General features: G+C 36.5%; 2 protein-coding genes across 2 annotated transcripts; both read right to left on the bottom strand.

Moving 5' to 3' along the window:
* Positions 1–220: 220 nt before the first annotated feature.
* LOC122278431 lies at positions 221–850 on the bottom strand. The gene has a single exon (XM_043088620.1). The coding sequence runs from the start codon at positions 848–850 to the stop codon at positions 221–223; it is 630 nt and encodes a 209-aa protein (XP_042944554.1).
* Positions 851–10,972: 10,122 nt separating this feature from the next.
* LOC122279866 (40S ribosomal protein S14-3-like) lies at positions 10,973–15,305 on the bottom strand. Its single transcript, XM_043090745.1, has 6 exons — positions 15,145–15,305; positions 13,775–13,894; positions 13,643–13,688; positions 13,001–13,086; positions 12,630–12,759; positions 10,973–11,323 (listed from the first exon to the last, which is right to left on the bottom strand). The coding sequence occupies exons 1-6, from the start codon at positions 15,145–15,147 to the stop codon at positions 11,256–11,258; spliced, it is 453 nt and encodes a 150-aa protein (XP_042946679.1). The 5' UTR covers positions 15,148–15,305; the 3' UTR covers positions 10,973–11,255.
* Positions 15,306–17,484: the final 2,179 nt, after the last annotated feature.

Below are 17,484 nucleotides of genomic sequence, written 5' to 3'. Positions count from 1 at the left end.
AAACTTTTAATATCTATGATAATCAAACCAATTGAGCTCCACTTCTCCTCCGTATTAATAGCATAAATAATTGAAAGAGCATAAACAACTGAAAGAGCATCACCTTTTATGATAACTTGTTGCAACCCCATTTTAATGCATAATAAGGTGGCTTTGAGTGCTGCTATAGATTCTCCTAACTGCGCATCTGGGAAGATCTCCCTAGATGATTTTAATGTTGCTACCACTCGGCCTTCACAGTCTCTAATAATAACTCATTCTCCCACTTTGCATTGTATTTTATCAATGGCTGCATTCCAGTTGATCTTATAAGTGTCAAGAGGAGGTGCTTCCCATTTTTAGTAGTACTTGTGCCATTATCTACTCGAGCCTCGCTCTCCTTCATTGAATTTCTATAATCCTCCAATACTTGGTGAGACTGAAGAGCTAGCTTATCAAGGGGTGTGAATTTTCCTCCAAAGACAAAGGAATTGCTTCTCCTCCATAGCTGGTAGACAGTCACTGCAACTTCATCTGGAATCTCTTTTGGAATAGTTGAGAAAAAATAAGAAAGAAAATTCTGAAAAGAAGTCTCATCCACACTGCATTTTTGTAACCTCCTAGAACATGAACTCCAAACATCTTGAGCAGATTTACAGCTCCACAAAGCATGAATCACAAATTCAGGTTCTGTCGAACATAAAATGCATTTAGAAGAATCCACCATCTTTCGTTTGAAAAGGTTGAGCTTTGTGGGAAGAGCCTCAAGACTAGCTCTCCAAATAAAGGTTTTGCCAGCTTTTGGAACTTTAAACTTCCATAACTTTGATCGTTTTCTAATTTCAGAATGTTGCTCCTTTCTTCTTGCCATGAGTTCTTCTTGAAGGTGATAAGCACTTTTATATGTGAACTTACCATCTACAGTACACTTACACACACACACACACACACACACAATATATATATATGGATCAATATAAATATTATAACAGCTCACACACACACACACACAAATATATATATAAATATATATACTCAAACTTGATGGCTTATGATTTGGCTCCACGTATGGCTTCTCTGTTCTCAAATTCAATATGCACTTACTACAGAAAAAATTAGAAATCAAATTAAATTTTGCATTTGTGAACTATCATCGTTTTTAGTATCTGTACCCATTTTTTTAATAAAATTGATAGATTTTCATTAAATCAGCCTCATTAATCGCCCATATCAACACCAATTTACTTTTCTTTTGTTAAAGTCGTGTACATTTTGTAGCCAATTACATTCTATTCCAACGTTTTAAGTTTCACACATGCGAACTAAACAGCCATGCATTCGCCCAACTATTGCTTCTACAACAGGTGCTGTTGTATCCGAAACGTATGAATTCAAATCATTTAGAGTTTGCGTCTAGAATAAGAAAGATATACATATAATGTGGATCTTATAAGATGTATAGAACACACATTACATATTTATTTATTTCTCACTTTATGTATTGAACTCAATGTTGATGGTTGCACCTGGGTAACTGTGGCGGAGGAGGTGTGGTGAGAACTGAGTATGAGAAACTACATAGTTGCTTTCTCTTACTTTTATGGGAAGGCACAAACAACAGGGCTGAGCTAAGAGCATTCTTGGAAGGACTCAAGCTTTGCATCTGGCTAAACCATTTGTTGGTTGATGTGAATTCTGATTCCCCAGTTGTGGTTCGATGGCTTCAGAATATAGAGCGTTGTCGAGGGAGTTCTTGGAATAGTTTGTAGAGCTGAAAAATAGAAGTTATCTTTGTTGTGCCTCCGGCTGCACAGAAATCACACCCACAATAGATAGAGACAATATTTAAGTGGTTCGGCAACTGCCTACGTCCATTGAAGCGGAAATTCGATTTTTCAATATGTTTGTACAATTTTACAAACACTCACAACATCTCTCTATCTCTCTCAAATGGCCTCCGTTCTGGGTTTCCCCAGAACCCATTTTCGCCATCTGCCCTCTGTCTGATCTCTCACCTCAGTGAGGATAATTTTCTCTTCACAATTCATCTCCTTTTATAGGAGAAATTATGGGGGACAAAGCTCCCACGTTTCTTGACCAAGAGGGAGGTGTATTTCGGTGCAGCTTGATCAAGAGCTCTCTTGGTCCACATTTGTTGCAGAATTACGATGCCTAATACAACAAAAAAAGAAACGGTGCACATGTGCAGCCCTTCATACTTGGGTTGATTCAACAATCACCCCCTCCACCCAAGTGTGCCATACCAGGCTGCTTGTAAACTGATTCATTCTTCAAATGAATTCACCTCTTTCTTTGAATGCTTGTCAGCCATGAGAGATCCGCTATCACATGCATATTCAGGTACGTCTTCAAATGGATATCCAGATGCCTCTCCAAATACATCTTCAAATGCATCAGCATAGTCTACATCCACAGAGCTTGCAAGGGATTTTCTTCAGAGGAGATTTACCAGTGCTCAATTGCACAATCTCAACTCTCTAGGATTCTTCTTTTGCTCGAGTTCATGAGTCCGCACTCATGTACACCTTGAGCAAACTGAGCTTCGCTCTAGGCTCATCCGAGCGAACAATCTGCTTCGCTCTAGCCACATCCGAGCAAACAATCTGAGTAAACTGAGCTTCGCTCTAGGCTCATCCGAGCGAACAATCTGCTTCGCTCTAGCCACATCCGAGCGAACAATCTGCTTGGTGCCTTTACAGCTTTCAAACCAGGCTCCATAATCCTACAATCACACCAATCTCCAACTTGGAGACTGGTTCTCAACATGCCGAGCTCTATCTCCAGCATGATCCCTTATACAATTTTACAGCTCATGTCTTCAACTTAGAAGACTAACTAAAGTGATGCATAACTTTAGTTCATCACGTACAATGCCCTTAATCAACACATCTACATAGGGCAACACATCTCCCACTGCACTGGGAATCAATGGTCTCGCACAGACCTTGACACATATCAGAGAACCTGTTGCTGAGGTCTCATCTCTGATCTAGGTGACTGACCCTTCATCCTGCTGCTATCTTCAGTCGCATGTGTCCATCTTGTGTGTAGTCTCCGACTTGCATAATCTCCCTTCTTGCAAGATTTTTCTTCATACCGTAGTTCACCACCTTCATTCAGCAGGATACATTTTAAGATAGTAACCACCATGGAGGTCTGATCGTCTTGGCAGTTCTTTAGGTGTAGATATCCCTGGAACATCTGACGTTTTGTTCCCATCTCTCACACCTATACTTCATGTCGTGGTCTAGGGAGATTTCTTTAGAAAAGTAAAACTGGGTTCCTTTTACTTTCTCTAATTCACACGACAATTAACCCAAGCCAAGACCAATTAATCCTTCATGACCTTCCAACACCAAATGCTATTGGCAACAATAGCAACAATCTCTACCTTGTGATTTTGACTGGTCCCACAGCCAAGCTCCACCTCAATGAAAATCTTCATAGCTCCCGCTATCATGCTTCACCATAAAAGCATATCCACTCAGAATAAACTAATTCCAAGCATTTCACTTTGGCCCATGTCGAAAATAACCTTGCTGAAAACTATGGTGTAACTTCCACGTTTGGCTCTCCTGGAAGTTCATCAGCCATCGACATGAATTTCCACCACACACCCTGCATTAATGCCAAACTAATGCCTGTGTGTAAACTTGTGGACCTGCTAACATTAACACATCCTCTATCATGGCAACTCATGCCATGAGGATATACATGTCTCTTTTTTCATGGAGAGAGACACAACATTAGCATCAATACCAGTATCTCCATTTACTGACTTGGAGCCACTTGCCGAAACTGCTCCTTGTTTCACCAGTCGCTAGTATCACTGTTGACTTCAGGGATTGATTTGCCCTTCAACGCCTTTGAGAAAACACTACTGAATGACTGCTGTCTTCAAGCTGTCTTTAACAGCATTGTGCACTGCAAAAAATGCAACGTCATGTATTTCTTCAGTCACCATATTCACAACATCATTCTCAATTTTCTCCTGATTTTAGCAGTCTCTTGTGGCCTGTCTTGCCACAATTTCTAGCGAGTTATCTGTTGTCCAGATCTTGACTTGCCTCTGTCCTTACAATCAACATTCAGGACCAACAACTCGAAATCTTGCCAGAATTTCTTCTGCGCACCTCCTCATCCAGGATAAGATCTCTTACATTGAGAAACTTCAACTTTGACTTCTTTGCAGAATTACTCATAGCCATTCTCATGACCTCCCAACCTTTTGACCACAACGCCAAATGCTATTGGACAATAATAGTACCTTCTGCCTTATCTGAAATTGAACCGTTTCTCCACCTCAAATTTGACAAGATTTGAAGCCTTACTTCCTAACATTGCTTTAATGAATTTACCGTAGAAATGAATAGTACCTCACTAAGTCAGTTCCCAGGAAACATTGGAGGGTCACATTGGACACACTTAAAATTTCCAATCTCCTAGACAGAACCTCCTTAGACTGTACGTATCCACACTACCACATCAAAGCTTCATCTGCACTTTGTTATTTGCAACTGGCTTTTCAAAGAAAGCCACAACGAGATCCGATGCGGTTCTCCTCTTAATAACAATATGCTCCATGAGTTGTATGACTGCCAAAACCTGCTGATATAACAAGTTAATCAGCATTGTCCAATGATCTGAAATTTGCTCCATCAAATTTCACGATCCCAACTGGCTTAAATTAAGCCCAAAACCAATGAGTCCATCATGACTCCAACTGGCTACGATCAAGCCCACAACTGATCTGCAACACGTGGACGGTTCAGATCGAATGTACCGATGGCGAATCTCAACATTCCCACCGTACCGATGAGTCCGGAATGATCCAAATAGTTTGCCACCACTATTTGATCATCGTGATGGAACTCCAACTGGCTACGATCAAGCCCAACATGATCTACAACACATCGATAATTCAGATCGACAGTACCGATGGCGAATCTCGACATTCCAACCGTACGGATAAGTCCGGAATAATCCAAATAGTTGGAAAGCACTATTTGATTGTTGAAATCGGACTCCGGATGGCTTAGATCTAGCCCAACAAAGATCTGAAAATCGGACGGTTCAGATCTCTCTGGCGCGTGTACCACATGCACCATAGTAGGGCGTCTGAGGCGCGTGTGGCGCGTGGACAAAACGCGCCACAGTAGCTTGTGTGCGTGGGGAGCGCGTGAGGCGCGTGGAGTTCAAGCGCCGAGCCTCTGTAGGGCGCGTGGGGGCGCGTGAGCGCGTGTCCGTCACGCGTATTCAACCTCTGCTGCGCATGAGGGCGCGTGTATCTCAGTCGTCTTCCTCCTCCGACACGCGTGGGGGCGCGTGGATGACAACAGTGCATGTGCGGACCTTCTAGGAGCGCGTGTAGGTTCCTCCGACCTCCGTTTTCGATTCCGTTTGCGGCAACGGATTCGTCTCGACGCGAGGAACAGCCTGGACTGATCAGAAATTGATTTTGAACAACTGTAATTTTCTGGGTAACACGAACCGAAGCTCTGATACCATTTGTTGCGCCTCCAGCCGCCCAGAAATCACACCCACAATAGATAGAGACAATATTTAAGTGGTTCGGCAACTGCCTACGTCCACTGAAGTGGAAATTCGATTTTTCAATATGTTTGTACAATTTTACAAACACTCACAACATCTCTCTATCTCTCTCAAATGGCCTCCGTTCTGGGTTTCCCCAGAACCCATTTTCGCCCTCTGCCCTCTGCCTGATCTCTCACCTTAGTGAGGATAATTTTCTCTTCACAATTCATCTCCTTTTATAGGAGAAATTATGGGGGACAAAACTCTCACGTTTCTTAACCAAGAGGGAGGTGTATTTCGGTGCAGCTTGATCAAGAGCTCTCTTGGTCCACATTTGCTGCAGAATTACGGTGCCTAATACAACAAAGAAAGAAACGGTGCACATGTGCAGCCCTTCATACTTGGGTTGATTCAACAATCTTATTGTCCAACATGTTTACCAAGAGGTTGCAGATAGCTTGGCAAAATCATCAGGGGCGTAGGGAGTCTCGCATATTTTATAATTTGGAATGAGTTACCACATAATTAGCTAAGGGATGCTTTGGCAATGAACAGGTTTTTCCGCCACAAGTAAAGTTTTTAATAAATGGCTCTTCATTAAAAAATTAAAAATTAAAAAAAAAAAAAAGTTACTGAAATTGTCAATTCTAAGTTGTCAGGATTATACAAATAGTGAAATGATAGTTGTAGTCGTGAGTGTACAAGAGTCGTATAATCACTTTAAAAAATATAAATAAATATGTGACCCATATTAAAAAAAATTAATTTTTTAATAATAGACCTCACTCTTTTTCAAAGAAACTACATGGCGCTTGCACACTCCATGACTATATTTAACTTTACTCATACAAATATTTTTGTATTTTAGAGTCAAATAATACATAATGACCAAGTAATTGTTCCCGCGCATTGCGCAGGTAGCTGATTAATATACCAAATGAGCTACCAGAGATACAAAGGGATCCACAAACTGATGTGACACATTATCAGTGTGCCACGTGTCCCCACCCCATGTGCCTATCTTAAGCCAAAGAGAAGAAATTTTCTCTTCTCTCACCCAATCTCCTCCCTCGAGCAGCCCAACCACCATGCACTACCACCTGTAGCAGTGTTAGCCCAACCTCATGCTGGCGACCACCCCATGGACCCAAACCATCATCGAACCCCCCTGCCCGGGCGGTAGCCCTCTTCTCCCCGTAACTCCCTCTCCCGAATGGATCTCCATTTCTCCACCATAACACCACTGTACACAATCCCTACACCACCGCACCACAACCACCGAGCTTCCCTTCCTCCGGCGACCATCCCATGCTCTTCCAACTACCTTGGAAGCCTCCCGCCGCCCCCCCGCCCCTCCCCCCACGATAGCCTCATTCTTCTCGTAACTCCCTCTCTCAAATGGGTCTCCACGGGTTTTCCACCATAGCACCGCCGTACACCATCCCCACGCCACATCACCACCACCACCACCAAGCTCCCCTTCCTTTGGCAACCACCCCACGGTCTTCTAGCCACCGTCGAAGCCCTCACCACCCCCCCTCCCTAAAAAAAAGCAGAATTTCTCCCTGCAACTCCCTCTCCCGAATGGGTCTCCACAGGTTCTCCACCATACCACCGCCGTACGTTGTCCCCACTCCACCGTACCACCACCATCGAGCTCCCCTTCCTCTGGCGACCACCCCATGCTCTTCTAGCCACCCCTAACTCCTCCCTCATTCATGGCCGGCACGGGGGAGAGGGAGACAAAAAAAATGGGAAGAGGGGGAGAGAAAAGAAGAGGAAAAAAAATAGTGGAAGACGTGGCCATTGGAAGTGTGCTACATCAGTGTGTGGATCCTGGGATCTCTTTGTATCTATAGTATTTTCTATAGGGGTCTCAAATCATGGATCGTGTTCGTGTCGTATTGAGACATGTATATTATACCATATGGATAAATTCGAACCCAACCCGTTAAACTTATCGTGCCAAAATATCAAATCCTAACACAACTCATTAACATAACGATTTATGTCATGTCAATCCGTTTATATAAATGGATTGAATATACCCGAAATTAACTGATTTGACTTGATTAAATTTAGTATAATTTTATATAAATGTTAAAATCACAATATCTATAAAAATTATAAAACTATCTACAAGTCTAAAATTACAATCCAAACAATAAAAATATTGAAATTAAAATTCTAAAAATGTTACTTTTAGGTATAAGGATATAATTATAACTTTAACTTTCTTAACGGGTCATAACGAGTTATAACGTGTCAAAATAGGTTAGCCTATCAACTCGTTAAATAATTGTTTCTTAACAAGTCAATCTGTTTTGACCAAAACTCGTTAAGACTAAATCCAAATCCGTTATTATCGTATCGTGTTCGTATTGAATTAACGAATCGTGTCACATATTATCACCCAAATTTTTTATAGAATTTTGCTACATACAAGCACAGTTGCACACTAATCTGTGTACCAATGCTGATTTATTCATACTTAAAATTTAAATTAACACTGTTTTTAATAAAATCTACTTTTTGACCAATCACATCATATTAATGTACAGATTAGTACACAACTATACTTAAAACTATATTTTTCCTTTTTCATATAAGAATAATAGTAGAGGGCTTATATGGAATCCCAATCAAATAAAAATAGGAAAAAAAAACTCATACATGGTAAAAAGGGTAGAATTAGATGTACATGGAGCTAGACATCACTGCCATATTCTACACATTAAACATGACGCAAGTGCAAAACTGTTTGGACGTGGTTTTATAGATTTTGTTAGATCTATTTTATAATAATAGTAATTTTATAATTTGACGTACTATATTAAGTTATTTTAATTTGTAAATTTATTTTTGTATAATTCAGTCTTTGTATCTAAAGTATTTCCCTTTCCCTATTCTTATCCAAATATATTTACAACTTTAACAATTTAAAAAACAAATTCCATCATAACATATTATCTCGATTTTCATAATAAACAAAATCTTAAAAAAGGTCGTGAAAATTTGCTTTTTGTAACATATTTTTCACAGGCCAACCAATTTTCCAAAATACAATAAAAACATTTATATATATATATATATGTGTGTGTGTGTGTCTGTGTATTTTCAATCTAACATATTCTTAATGGATCTCAATATCCTCACAAAATCCCATAAAACCAATATTCAAAGATTTTCAAGGAAATTACAAAAAGTTTTATAAAAGAATAATGCTTATTATGCCTGCTCATTTTGACTGCTTATTCATTTAATTTTAAAAAAAAAAAATCTTACGAATTAAGAAAATAAGTATTAGTGTATTGATATTTTTTATTTTTTTTAAATGTTTAAACATATTTAAAAAATACTTGAAATAAAAAAAAAATACAATTTGCACTAGTGGCATGGGCAAAGTGAGGGGCATAGCAATACAATATGCATGAAATTATTTTAAAAAATATATTTAGAAAATTATTTAATTTTGTTTATTGACAAAAGGAAAACAAATTTCAAACACACTTTGAGATTTATTTCTAAAGCAGCCCGAATTTAAATGCAATTTAGAAGTGATGCATCTCTCGTCTTCCATCACAAAGCTCCTGGGCAAGGTGCCTAACCCGCTCGTGGCCCTGCCAAGGGAACGGGCGTTGGCCAAGTCCCTATAACTTGTTTTGAGTTTATTTTGGACGATTTTGTGTGTGTAATAATCACCTACAACTATTTTGTACTCCCTACATCTTTTTATACATCCTCTAAGTTGCATTTGGCCACAGGCGCTAAGATATTCTAGAGATGAGGTGAGAGCACCTAAAATGAGTTGGTCTTGCATATATGCCAGGAAATGAAAACTGAATTATGTATGTGAGATGTTTGATCATCAGGCTCAGAGAGGATAGAGAACAGGGGCTGGACCTCGGCAAGGGTAAGAGTCATCAACATAGCTATAGAGGCACAGCCGTTTGCGGAATGGAACAATCTAAGCCTGTCAGAGTAGATAATTATCTCGAGTTAAAGTTTAATGTGAATAAGAACAATGGAGGTTGGATGGGCAGATGGACTAGAAGGACAGCGATCAATATATTGGAAAGCAGAGGAGTTTACAGGGGAAAATCAGTGGGACGTATGTCTGTAGCTCATATCGTGAGATAATCAGAGAATTCATACAAAAAGATAATGAGCAGTATTTCTCTATATTGTATTACTTTAGATACAAAAACTGTTGGATACTCAGCCAACCATGATTATGATTTTTATAGGATGAAAGGAAAAAATCATGCGTCAAGTGCCCATACCCTCCATCGTTCAATTGTTCCCATCTCCTCTCTTTGTACCTATCGAAATCCCTCCTGCTCTTTCCTCCTCCCTCAATATTCATTATTTTCTCTTGTTATTTTTTTTCTCTTTATTTCCCATCTATACTGACAATCTCACCGCCGTCAGCCTCACCATCATCAATGCACGGGTCTCAAACGTTGATACAATTTTTTGTGCACTCAAGTTTCGGGGAAAAAAAAAAACACCAAAATGGCCCATAGCTCTCTAGACCGCTAAATCAATATTCCTTGTAACGGTTCTTTACTTGGTAAATGGATGACCAAGGAAAACCAAGATCTAATATTCTGGTTCCATTTCTTTTTTATTTGCACTATTTTAGTACTTGCAATGGGATCTCTCGTAATCCGGATATTTCACTCCTAACGAGTTCAAAAGCATGCTGCATTTCAGAATGCCGAATGGTACGGCACAGATAGACCATCTAACAAATAAGTAGTTAAACAAAAGGAGAATGCTGACATATGCATGGATTAAACAGACTACTAAAAAAAAATATTGTCTTAGCAACACTACAACCATAAAGAGACTTTAACAATATGATCAAGCCAAGTTTATTTGTGAATTTACTTTTATCTCTTTATGGTTAAAGTATTTTTTATTCAGTTTTATCTTAGCATTAATGAACAATAACTTTTTCTGTACAAAATTGTAAGTGTTGTAACATATAAAAAGAAGTTGAATGAGATGCTTGAAAAGAAAATTTTCTTGCACTATACAATGATTGCAATGAGCTCTAATTGTAATATCAGTTAGTTATTCTAGACTACAAGCCTGGATATAGGTGGAATTTTTCTCGAATGATTACAAAAGGGATTTAAAGGGAGATTGTAATACCAATAATAATTCCAACGAGCTCCAATTGTAACATTTAATATTCTTTTTAGAGTATGGACCCATATATAACTAGAACCTTTTCCCAAATCGTTATAGATGATGCCGGACAGCAATGAGAATTTTGGTGTGTCAAAAGATGAGTGTTGGTGCAGTGTCAACGACGGGGCAAAGAAGCTTGAAAGTGGCAGGCAGAAGAGTGAGTATGGGAAACATATGAATCGACATTCATGGGAACCAATCGAACAGAAAAGATGTGTGTTTATTTGAAGAAACATAATAAAAGGAACAAACTTTAACCTTTCAATCAAACAGTACAAAAACTGAACGAGCAGGATGTGCAACAACATAAAAATTAAAATGCATCGTCTCAGAGAATCATAATTCCAAGGATGCCTGATAGAAGAGGTTTGAACTGAAAATTAAACTCTGTCAAATCTCATAGTGCAGAACAACAATATCTTTTAAAAATTGGGATTACTGTTCAAGGTCAGGCCATTCAGTTGGAAACCATAAGCCAGTGCTAAAACAAAGACTGCTGTGACTGGATAATAACAGCAAGCTTACAGCCTTCTCCCTCTTCTACCACCTTTTCTACGAGTGCTGTCACTAGGAATTGGAGTCACATCCTCTGAAACACAAGTTAAAAATTAAATCATAAAAAAACTAGAACATGAACTTCAAAACAGAGTTACAAGCCAAAGTAAACCTCAAAATGTAATCAATAATAGACAGCACTACTAATGCCAAAAAGGCCAATTACGAGAACAACTTACTATCGAACCTAATTGTTTAAAAGATAAAAAAATGTAGTTCCAATATCAGCTCAAGGTCGAACATGTTAATTGCTTGACCAAAGCATGTTTCCTTAATAAAAAGTCTCAAGCCTAATTTTAAGCTTCATTTAGTAAACACACCAGCTTGATTAAGACAAAGCTCGGCTCATTTGTGCTTGCAAACAAAACTTACAACTAGTTCATAAACAAGCTTGATGCAACGTGCACATTAAAACTTTTTTTGATAAGTAATATGCATATTAAAATGCATCAACTTATTCTTTAACCCATAAACAACTTCTCATTCTCACAAGTGGCTTCAACTATTAATGTGGATTTTGATATATTTTAACATAAAACCAAAATAGGAAGTTTTATAAAGACCTTCTTACTCTAACTAGTTGCCTTGTCCATCGCTAATACATCCAGAAATTATATTTTTTCAAAGAGAAGTGCTACAGACACAAATGAATTACACAAAAATAAACTCACAAACTGATGTGGCTTCATGTGATCCGTTATATCTACTTACGATAAAAGTAACTTTACAATCTAATGTATCACATCAAGCCACGTCACTTTGTAAGATAACTTTTGTATAATCCATTTGTAGCTAAAGTATCTCTTTTTCGAATTTCATAAGGTGACAAACTCAGGATCTAAAGACCTCTTGCTATAAATCTGATCACGGACCAACATCAGATATAAAGAACATGTCACATGTCCTTTCTGGCATGGGCTTATGTCTAAGGCCTTTGTGATTTAAATGGTTATTATAGTTCAAACCAAATTCATAAAACTTGTACAATAATGAGCTCAACAAGCACGATTTTAAAGCTCAAAACAAGCTTGATTTGAGCTCATTCAATTTTATCATGTCAAGCTTAAGGCAATGCAAATGGGCTGGCTCAGCACATCAGCATGTTTGGAACACACTCAGCAACAACCAAGTGGGTACAAATTACCATTAAATGAACCATCTAGATTGCTTTTTTTTTCTAAATTCTTGGGTAGAAAACATAAAAAAATAGTGAAAAGGTGCACAATTTAACACTAGTTTCCACAGTTGTGTTACATTATAACAATTATAGAGAAATCAATTGATTAGGTTGGTTGCCAATTTAAAGTTGTTAAAACTGTTTGAGGATGGAAGAGCCTCACCTATTCGTCCAATTTTCATTCCAGAACGAGCAAGTGCACGGAGAGCAGACTGAGCCCCAGGACCAGGAGTTTTTGTCTTGTTCCCACCAGTGGCACGGAGCTTGATATGCAGAGCGGTTATTCCAAGTTCCTAGTTATAAAAACTGAAATTGAGTAAACAGTACTCTTTCATAAACATGATGACAATGACTACAAAGGCCAAGACAGAACACAAAATGTTCAAATGAGTCATGCAGCAAATAAGTTGAGTATTCAAATCAGACTGAAAAGGCAAAATTTGGACCATAATAAATAAATAAAACAATTTAAAAGATGTATCAAGAGAACTGAACACTCAGATAGAGAGGACTATGTAAAAGGCAGACAAAGACCTTGCATCTCTGAGCAACATCCTGCGCTGCAAGCATGGCAGCATATGGTGAAGACTCATCTCTGTCAGCCTTCACCTTCATCCCACCTATAATTTGTAAGGCAGATTACATAAAAACGCACACATCAGTCTTTCTATCTACAGTAAGTAATACATTCAGTCACAAGGATTCTGTTACAGGAATTGAAGGTGATGAGATTCTCTTTAACATGTGAACACAAAATAGTGACTAACAGAAAAAAACTCAATTGTTTTTTTGATGGGTAGAAGAATTCAATTGTTTTGAAGTAGAGTGCCAAAATTAGGAATCAGCTTAGACTTGAAGTTCAGAAACTTGTTCGTGTATACATTAACAGTTCAAGGTCTTAAGATAACAATTATTTTTACACAACATGCAGAAAGTCACTAGATAAATGCATGATATATAAAAAGAGTCCAAGCTCTACCAGCCATAAACCAATGCTTGCTTAATTTTTTTTAGAAGGTACAATAAATACAATTAACAGATTCAATCAATACAAAGAGATGTACCCTCAGGTTTAAATTTTTTTAATAAAAAAAAATAATGGATCCAATATAAAAACTATAAAACAGATGGTGATGTACACAATATCTAGATACAAGAAGACATTAAAATACTTACCAGTAATGCGAACAAGTGTTTCTCTACCTGACAGATCAGTCACGTGCTGAGGATCAACCAAGAAAGTTGACTTTCAGCCAGAGTTAGGGAAACGATAAATTCAAAAGCACCAAGTACACATGCTATGCTTACAAGGAATGTGTCATTAAATGACGCATAAATGTGGGCAACACCAAAAACTTGTTCTCCTTCTCTTACAGCGGGTCCAAGGGTCACATTTTCTTCCTTTGGCTCCCTAGTCTTCTTCCTCGACTAGTACCCATCATCACAAAACGTATAGTGCTATGCAGAGTCAGAAATCAAGCAATCTTGCAAACCTAACAATAAGTTTTATACATCTATTCCACATAATTATGTTTCATAGAAATTTTGATGCTCAAGCACTGGGTCACAGCATGGGGCTACAAACAGACAGCCAATCCAATTAAGTTGAGTTTTAAATTGAATATTGGATAGAGTGACAAGCTTGAACCTATTCAAAACTTCAAGAAAATTGAGACAGGAAAATGGCTGTTGAACATAATAGCAAGAAAAGCTTCTATTGCACTAATCAATCCTTTTTGACCCAAAAAATGGTAAAACCTTTGCATAAAAAAGCAGGTAAAGATAATTTCGGTATCATTGTTAGCAACCAAACTACACATACAAAAACTCACCAAAATTAAAAAAACAATTACATGCACAACATACTAAACAATGCAATCCAACAAACACCCAAGAAATATACCCTCAAAGGCAACGTAAAACAACTATTTCTCCAATTTTCACTACCAACATTAATAAACGTAGTAGAGAAGATTAGATATTGCAAAAACCACTACTACTTTTGACAACCATACCTGACATGCTCGAAGCAAGTCTATTAAAGTAACCCCGATAAATCGTATACTTTCAATTTGTAAATAATGGTACATTTATTAGAAAATTAATAGAAATCATCCACAAAAATTTAAGGTACAATTAATCAGACAAACTTCTTCAGAATTTTATCATATAGGAAATAAAGCCAAATCTTATGTAAAGGCATTTACATTAGGGGAAATATTTCGATGTTCAAATCACATTAGGGTGGGGCGGCAAACAGATTCAAACCCTCTTTAGATACTTTATTATTTTATCGAACACAACAAAAATAAGCTATACATTTAAAACCTAGTAGGGCTGATCATAACAATAAATTCATATAGATTACGATCAAACTTCAGTCTCTAAAACCATTGAAAATTCTAGCAATAGTCCAGCTGATATGCAAATCAATTTCCTAATCTAGGCAAAGAAACAACTATAGTTGTTTTCCTGGGAAAAAAAAAAACAAAACAAAAACAAAAACAAAAAAACAAACAAACGAGCTTCTAGATCTGAAATGAAGCATCACTAAAACTACGGCTCTAAGGATTCACATGCAATTGTAGGTGCAGAAAGAGAAGGATCGCTTGGGAAGCAAACGAATCGTAATCGAACACGATATGCAGGAGCAGGGATTGCAATCAAGACTAGCTTACCATGGCTTGGACGTGATGAATTGAGAGGTCTAGATTTTCTGAAGAGGCTCCGGCGCTTGTTTCAGCTGCAAAAACCCTCGGGCGTGGTTGAATAGGGTTTTGCTCTAGCGAGGGGCAGTGGCTGCGTTGATTTTATATGGGAGAGAGTCGAGAGACGTTTAGAAGATGAGATAGGATTTTGCTGCAAACCGAGGAGTTAGATTTACAAAAAAGTCCTTCGGTTTTCGCCAGTAATTGAGTTTTGTATAAGGGTAATGATAGGAATTATATCCTATTACTCATCTACTTTTTTCTTTTTTTAAATTTTTTTACTTAATAGTTAAAGGAGTGATTATTAGTGAGATTGTAAATATTTTTTTAATAATTAAAAATGTTAAAAAATAATTAAAAAAAATAATCAAAAAAAGTTTCAAATATATTATGTAGTAATTTATGTGTAGTAGAAAGTAGTAAGTCTATCATTATCATTTGAGTAATACTTGGGCCACAGTGTTGAATAAGGGCAATGATACTCTTACATCTTATTTATTACTATTTTATTATTTAAGAATTTTCTTTTTTTATTTTGTTCTTTGAATTTAGATTAAAACTTCAAGAACATGACATTCTTGCATAATCTATAAAAAAAATAAATTCAATCAACTAAATGTATTCTTGTAATTTAATTAAAAATAAATTTAATTTTATAAAAATTGACCTTCTTGTACTCTTTGAATCAAATTTAAATCGGTAAAAATTCTCAATGGTCCAAGAAAATCGGGTTATAAGATTTTTAATTCAGATTCAAGGAATAAAAATAAATAAATAGTAAAACAGTAATAAATAAGATATAAGAGTATCGTTACCCCCTTAAATACTTAATAATGAAGTATTTTTATAATAAATTTATGATTTTTGTTTTTTAATATTTAAGGGATTTAAAAATTGTTTGAAAAAAGCAAAAAATTTAAAAAATAAAAATAAAAATGCCTTCTGGTGAAGGGTCCTACGTAGCTGGAGCGAGGTCCTTGAGTTTTTTGCTTCTTTGAAAAAAGTACACAAATCCCTGTATAGTATAATCACCCTCTCAACTTTGAAAGTCATGCCACCAAAGTACCAAATAATGAGAAGTGATACATAAATAAAGATAATACACATAAATAAATTTATAAATTAAAGTGATTTTATATAATTTGTTAAATTTACTTCTCAATCAAATAACTTTACAATTTAACGTACAGCATTAAGTCACATTAATTTATGAATTTATTTTTATATAATTTCTTTGTGACTAAAATATTTCTCTAAAATAATTGCAATGTATCATTTTTTTTACATGACAATTACAGTTCATTGAAACATAAATAAGATACCACTAGTAAATAAAAATTGTAATTGAATAAAAATCTTCAAAAATATAAAAATAAAAAATATTCATTTTAATTTCTACACTTAATTTTGTTTTTTAATTTTTAAGTTTTAAGGATATTTTTTATAGGTTGGTGAGTGATTGACAGAATGGATGGTTTTGAGATAATTATAAATTAAGCTGTAGTTTGAAAAAAATTATCATGAAAAAATTTGATAGCACTCATATAAGCATTCAGCAGTGCTGGACTGCCGCCCGCCGGCAATGACAGCTGGTACGCCTAGCACAAATTCATTTTTTTTTCAAATTATGTTTATATATTTTTATAAAATAAAAAAATACATCAACGTATTAAAAATCATTTCCTTTGATTAAGTAAAAAAATTAAAAATTAAATATATGAACGATTAAAGTGAGAAGATAAACTCAGACGACATATTAGTATTTTCTAAAATTATTTTGGTGAGTGCATATTTGCTTAATCTTGATAATTGCTTCTTCTCTATAACCAAAGAGAACTATTTTAATCATAAAGAGATAAAAAAATCATTTATATCAAATAGATAAGTCTCATATAAGTTATTGTAAAAAAATAACATTATTTTTAAAAAATGTAAAAAAAAAAATTATTCTTTATTGATAAAATCTACTTTTTTACAAAGGACTTATATAAAAATTGGAATGTGCTACATGCAGTCCCCAATGTGCGCACGAGGAGGGTTTTACACCATTTCTCTAAAATTTTGTTCAAAGGTCAAAAATACCTTTCACTTCATTTTCCCTTCCAACATACCAAACTAAACCAAAGTTATCTTTCTTCCATACTAGAACACGGGCCAGCGTAAAACTTCAATGTCACTTCCCGAGCTCCATCTGACATAGTCGACGTCATCTTCTCCTCCACTAGCTGCCGATGCGTAAAACCTCTAACTTTGAATGAACCTTTTTTTTTTAATTATTCTTTTAGATTTATATTGGCATTGTGAGGATTT

Source organism: Carya illinoinensis, chromosome 10, assembly GCF_018687715.1.
Source record: "Carya illinoinensis cultivar Pawnee chromosome 10, C.illinoinensisPawnee_v1, whole genome shotgun sequence".
Taxonomy (NCBI): domain Eukaryota; kingdom Viridiplantae; phylum Streptophyta; class Magnoliopsida; order Fagales; family Juglandaceae; genus Carya; species Carya illinoinensis.
Note: the sequence above shows the minus strand (reverse complement) of the source record. Positions and strands in the feature narration are given on the sequence as shown.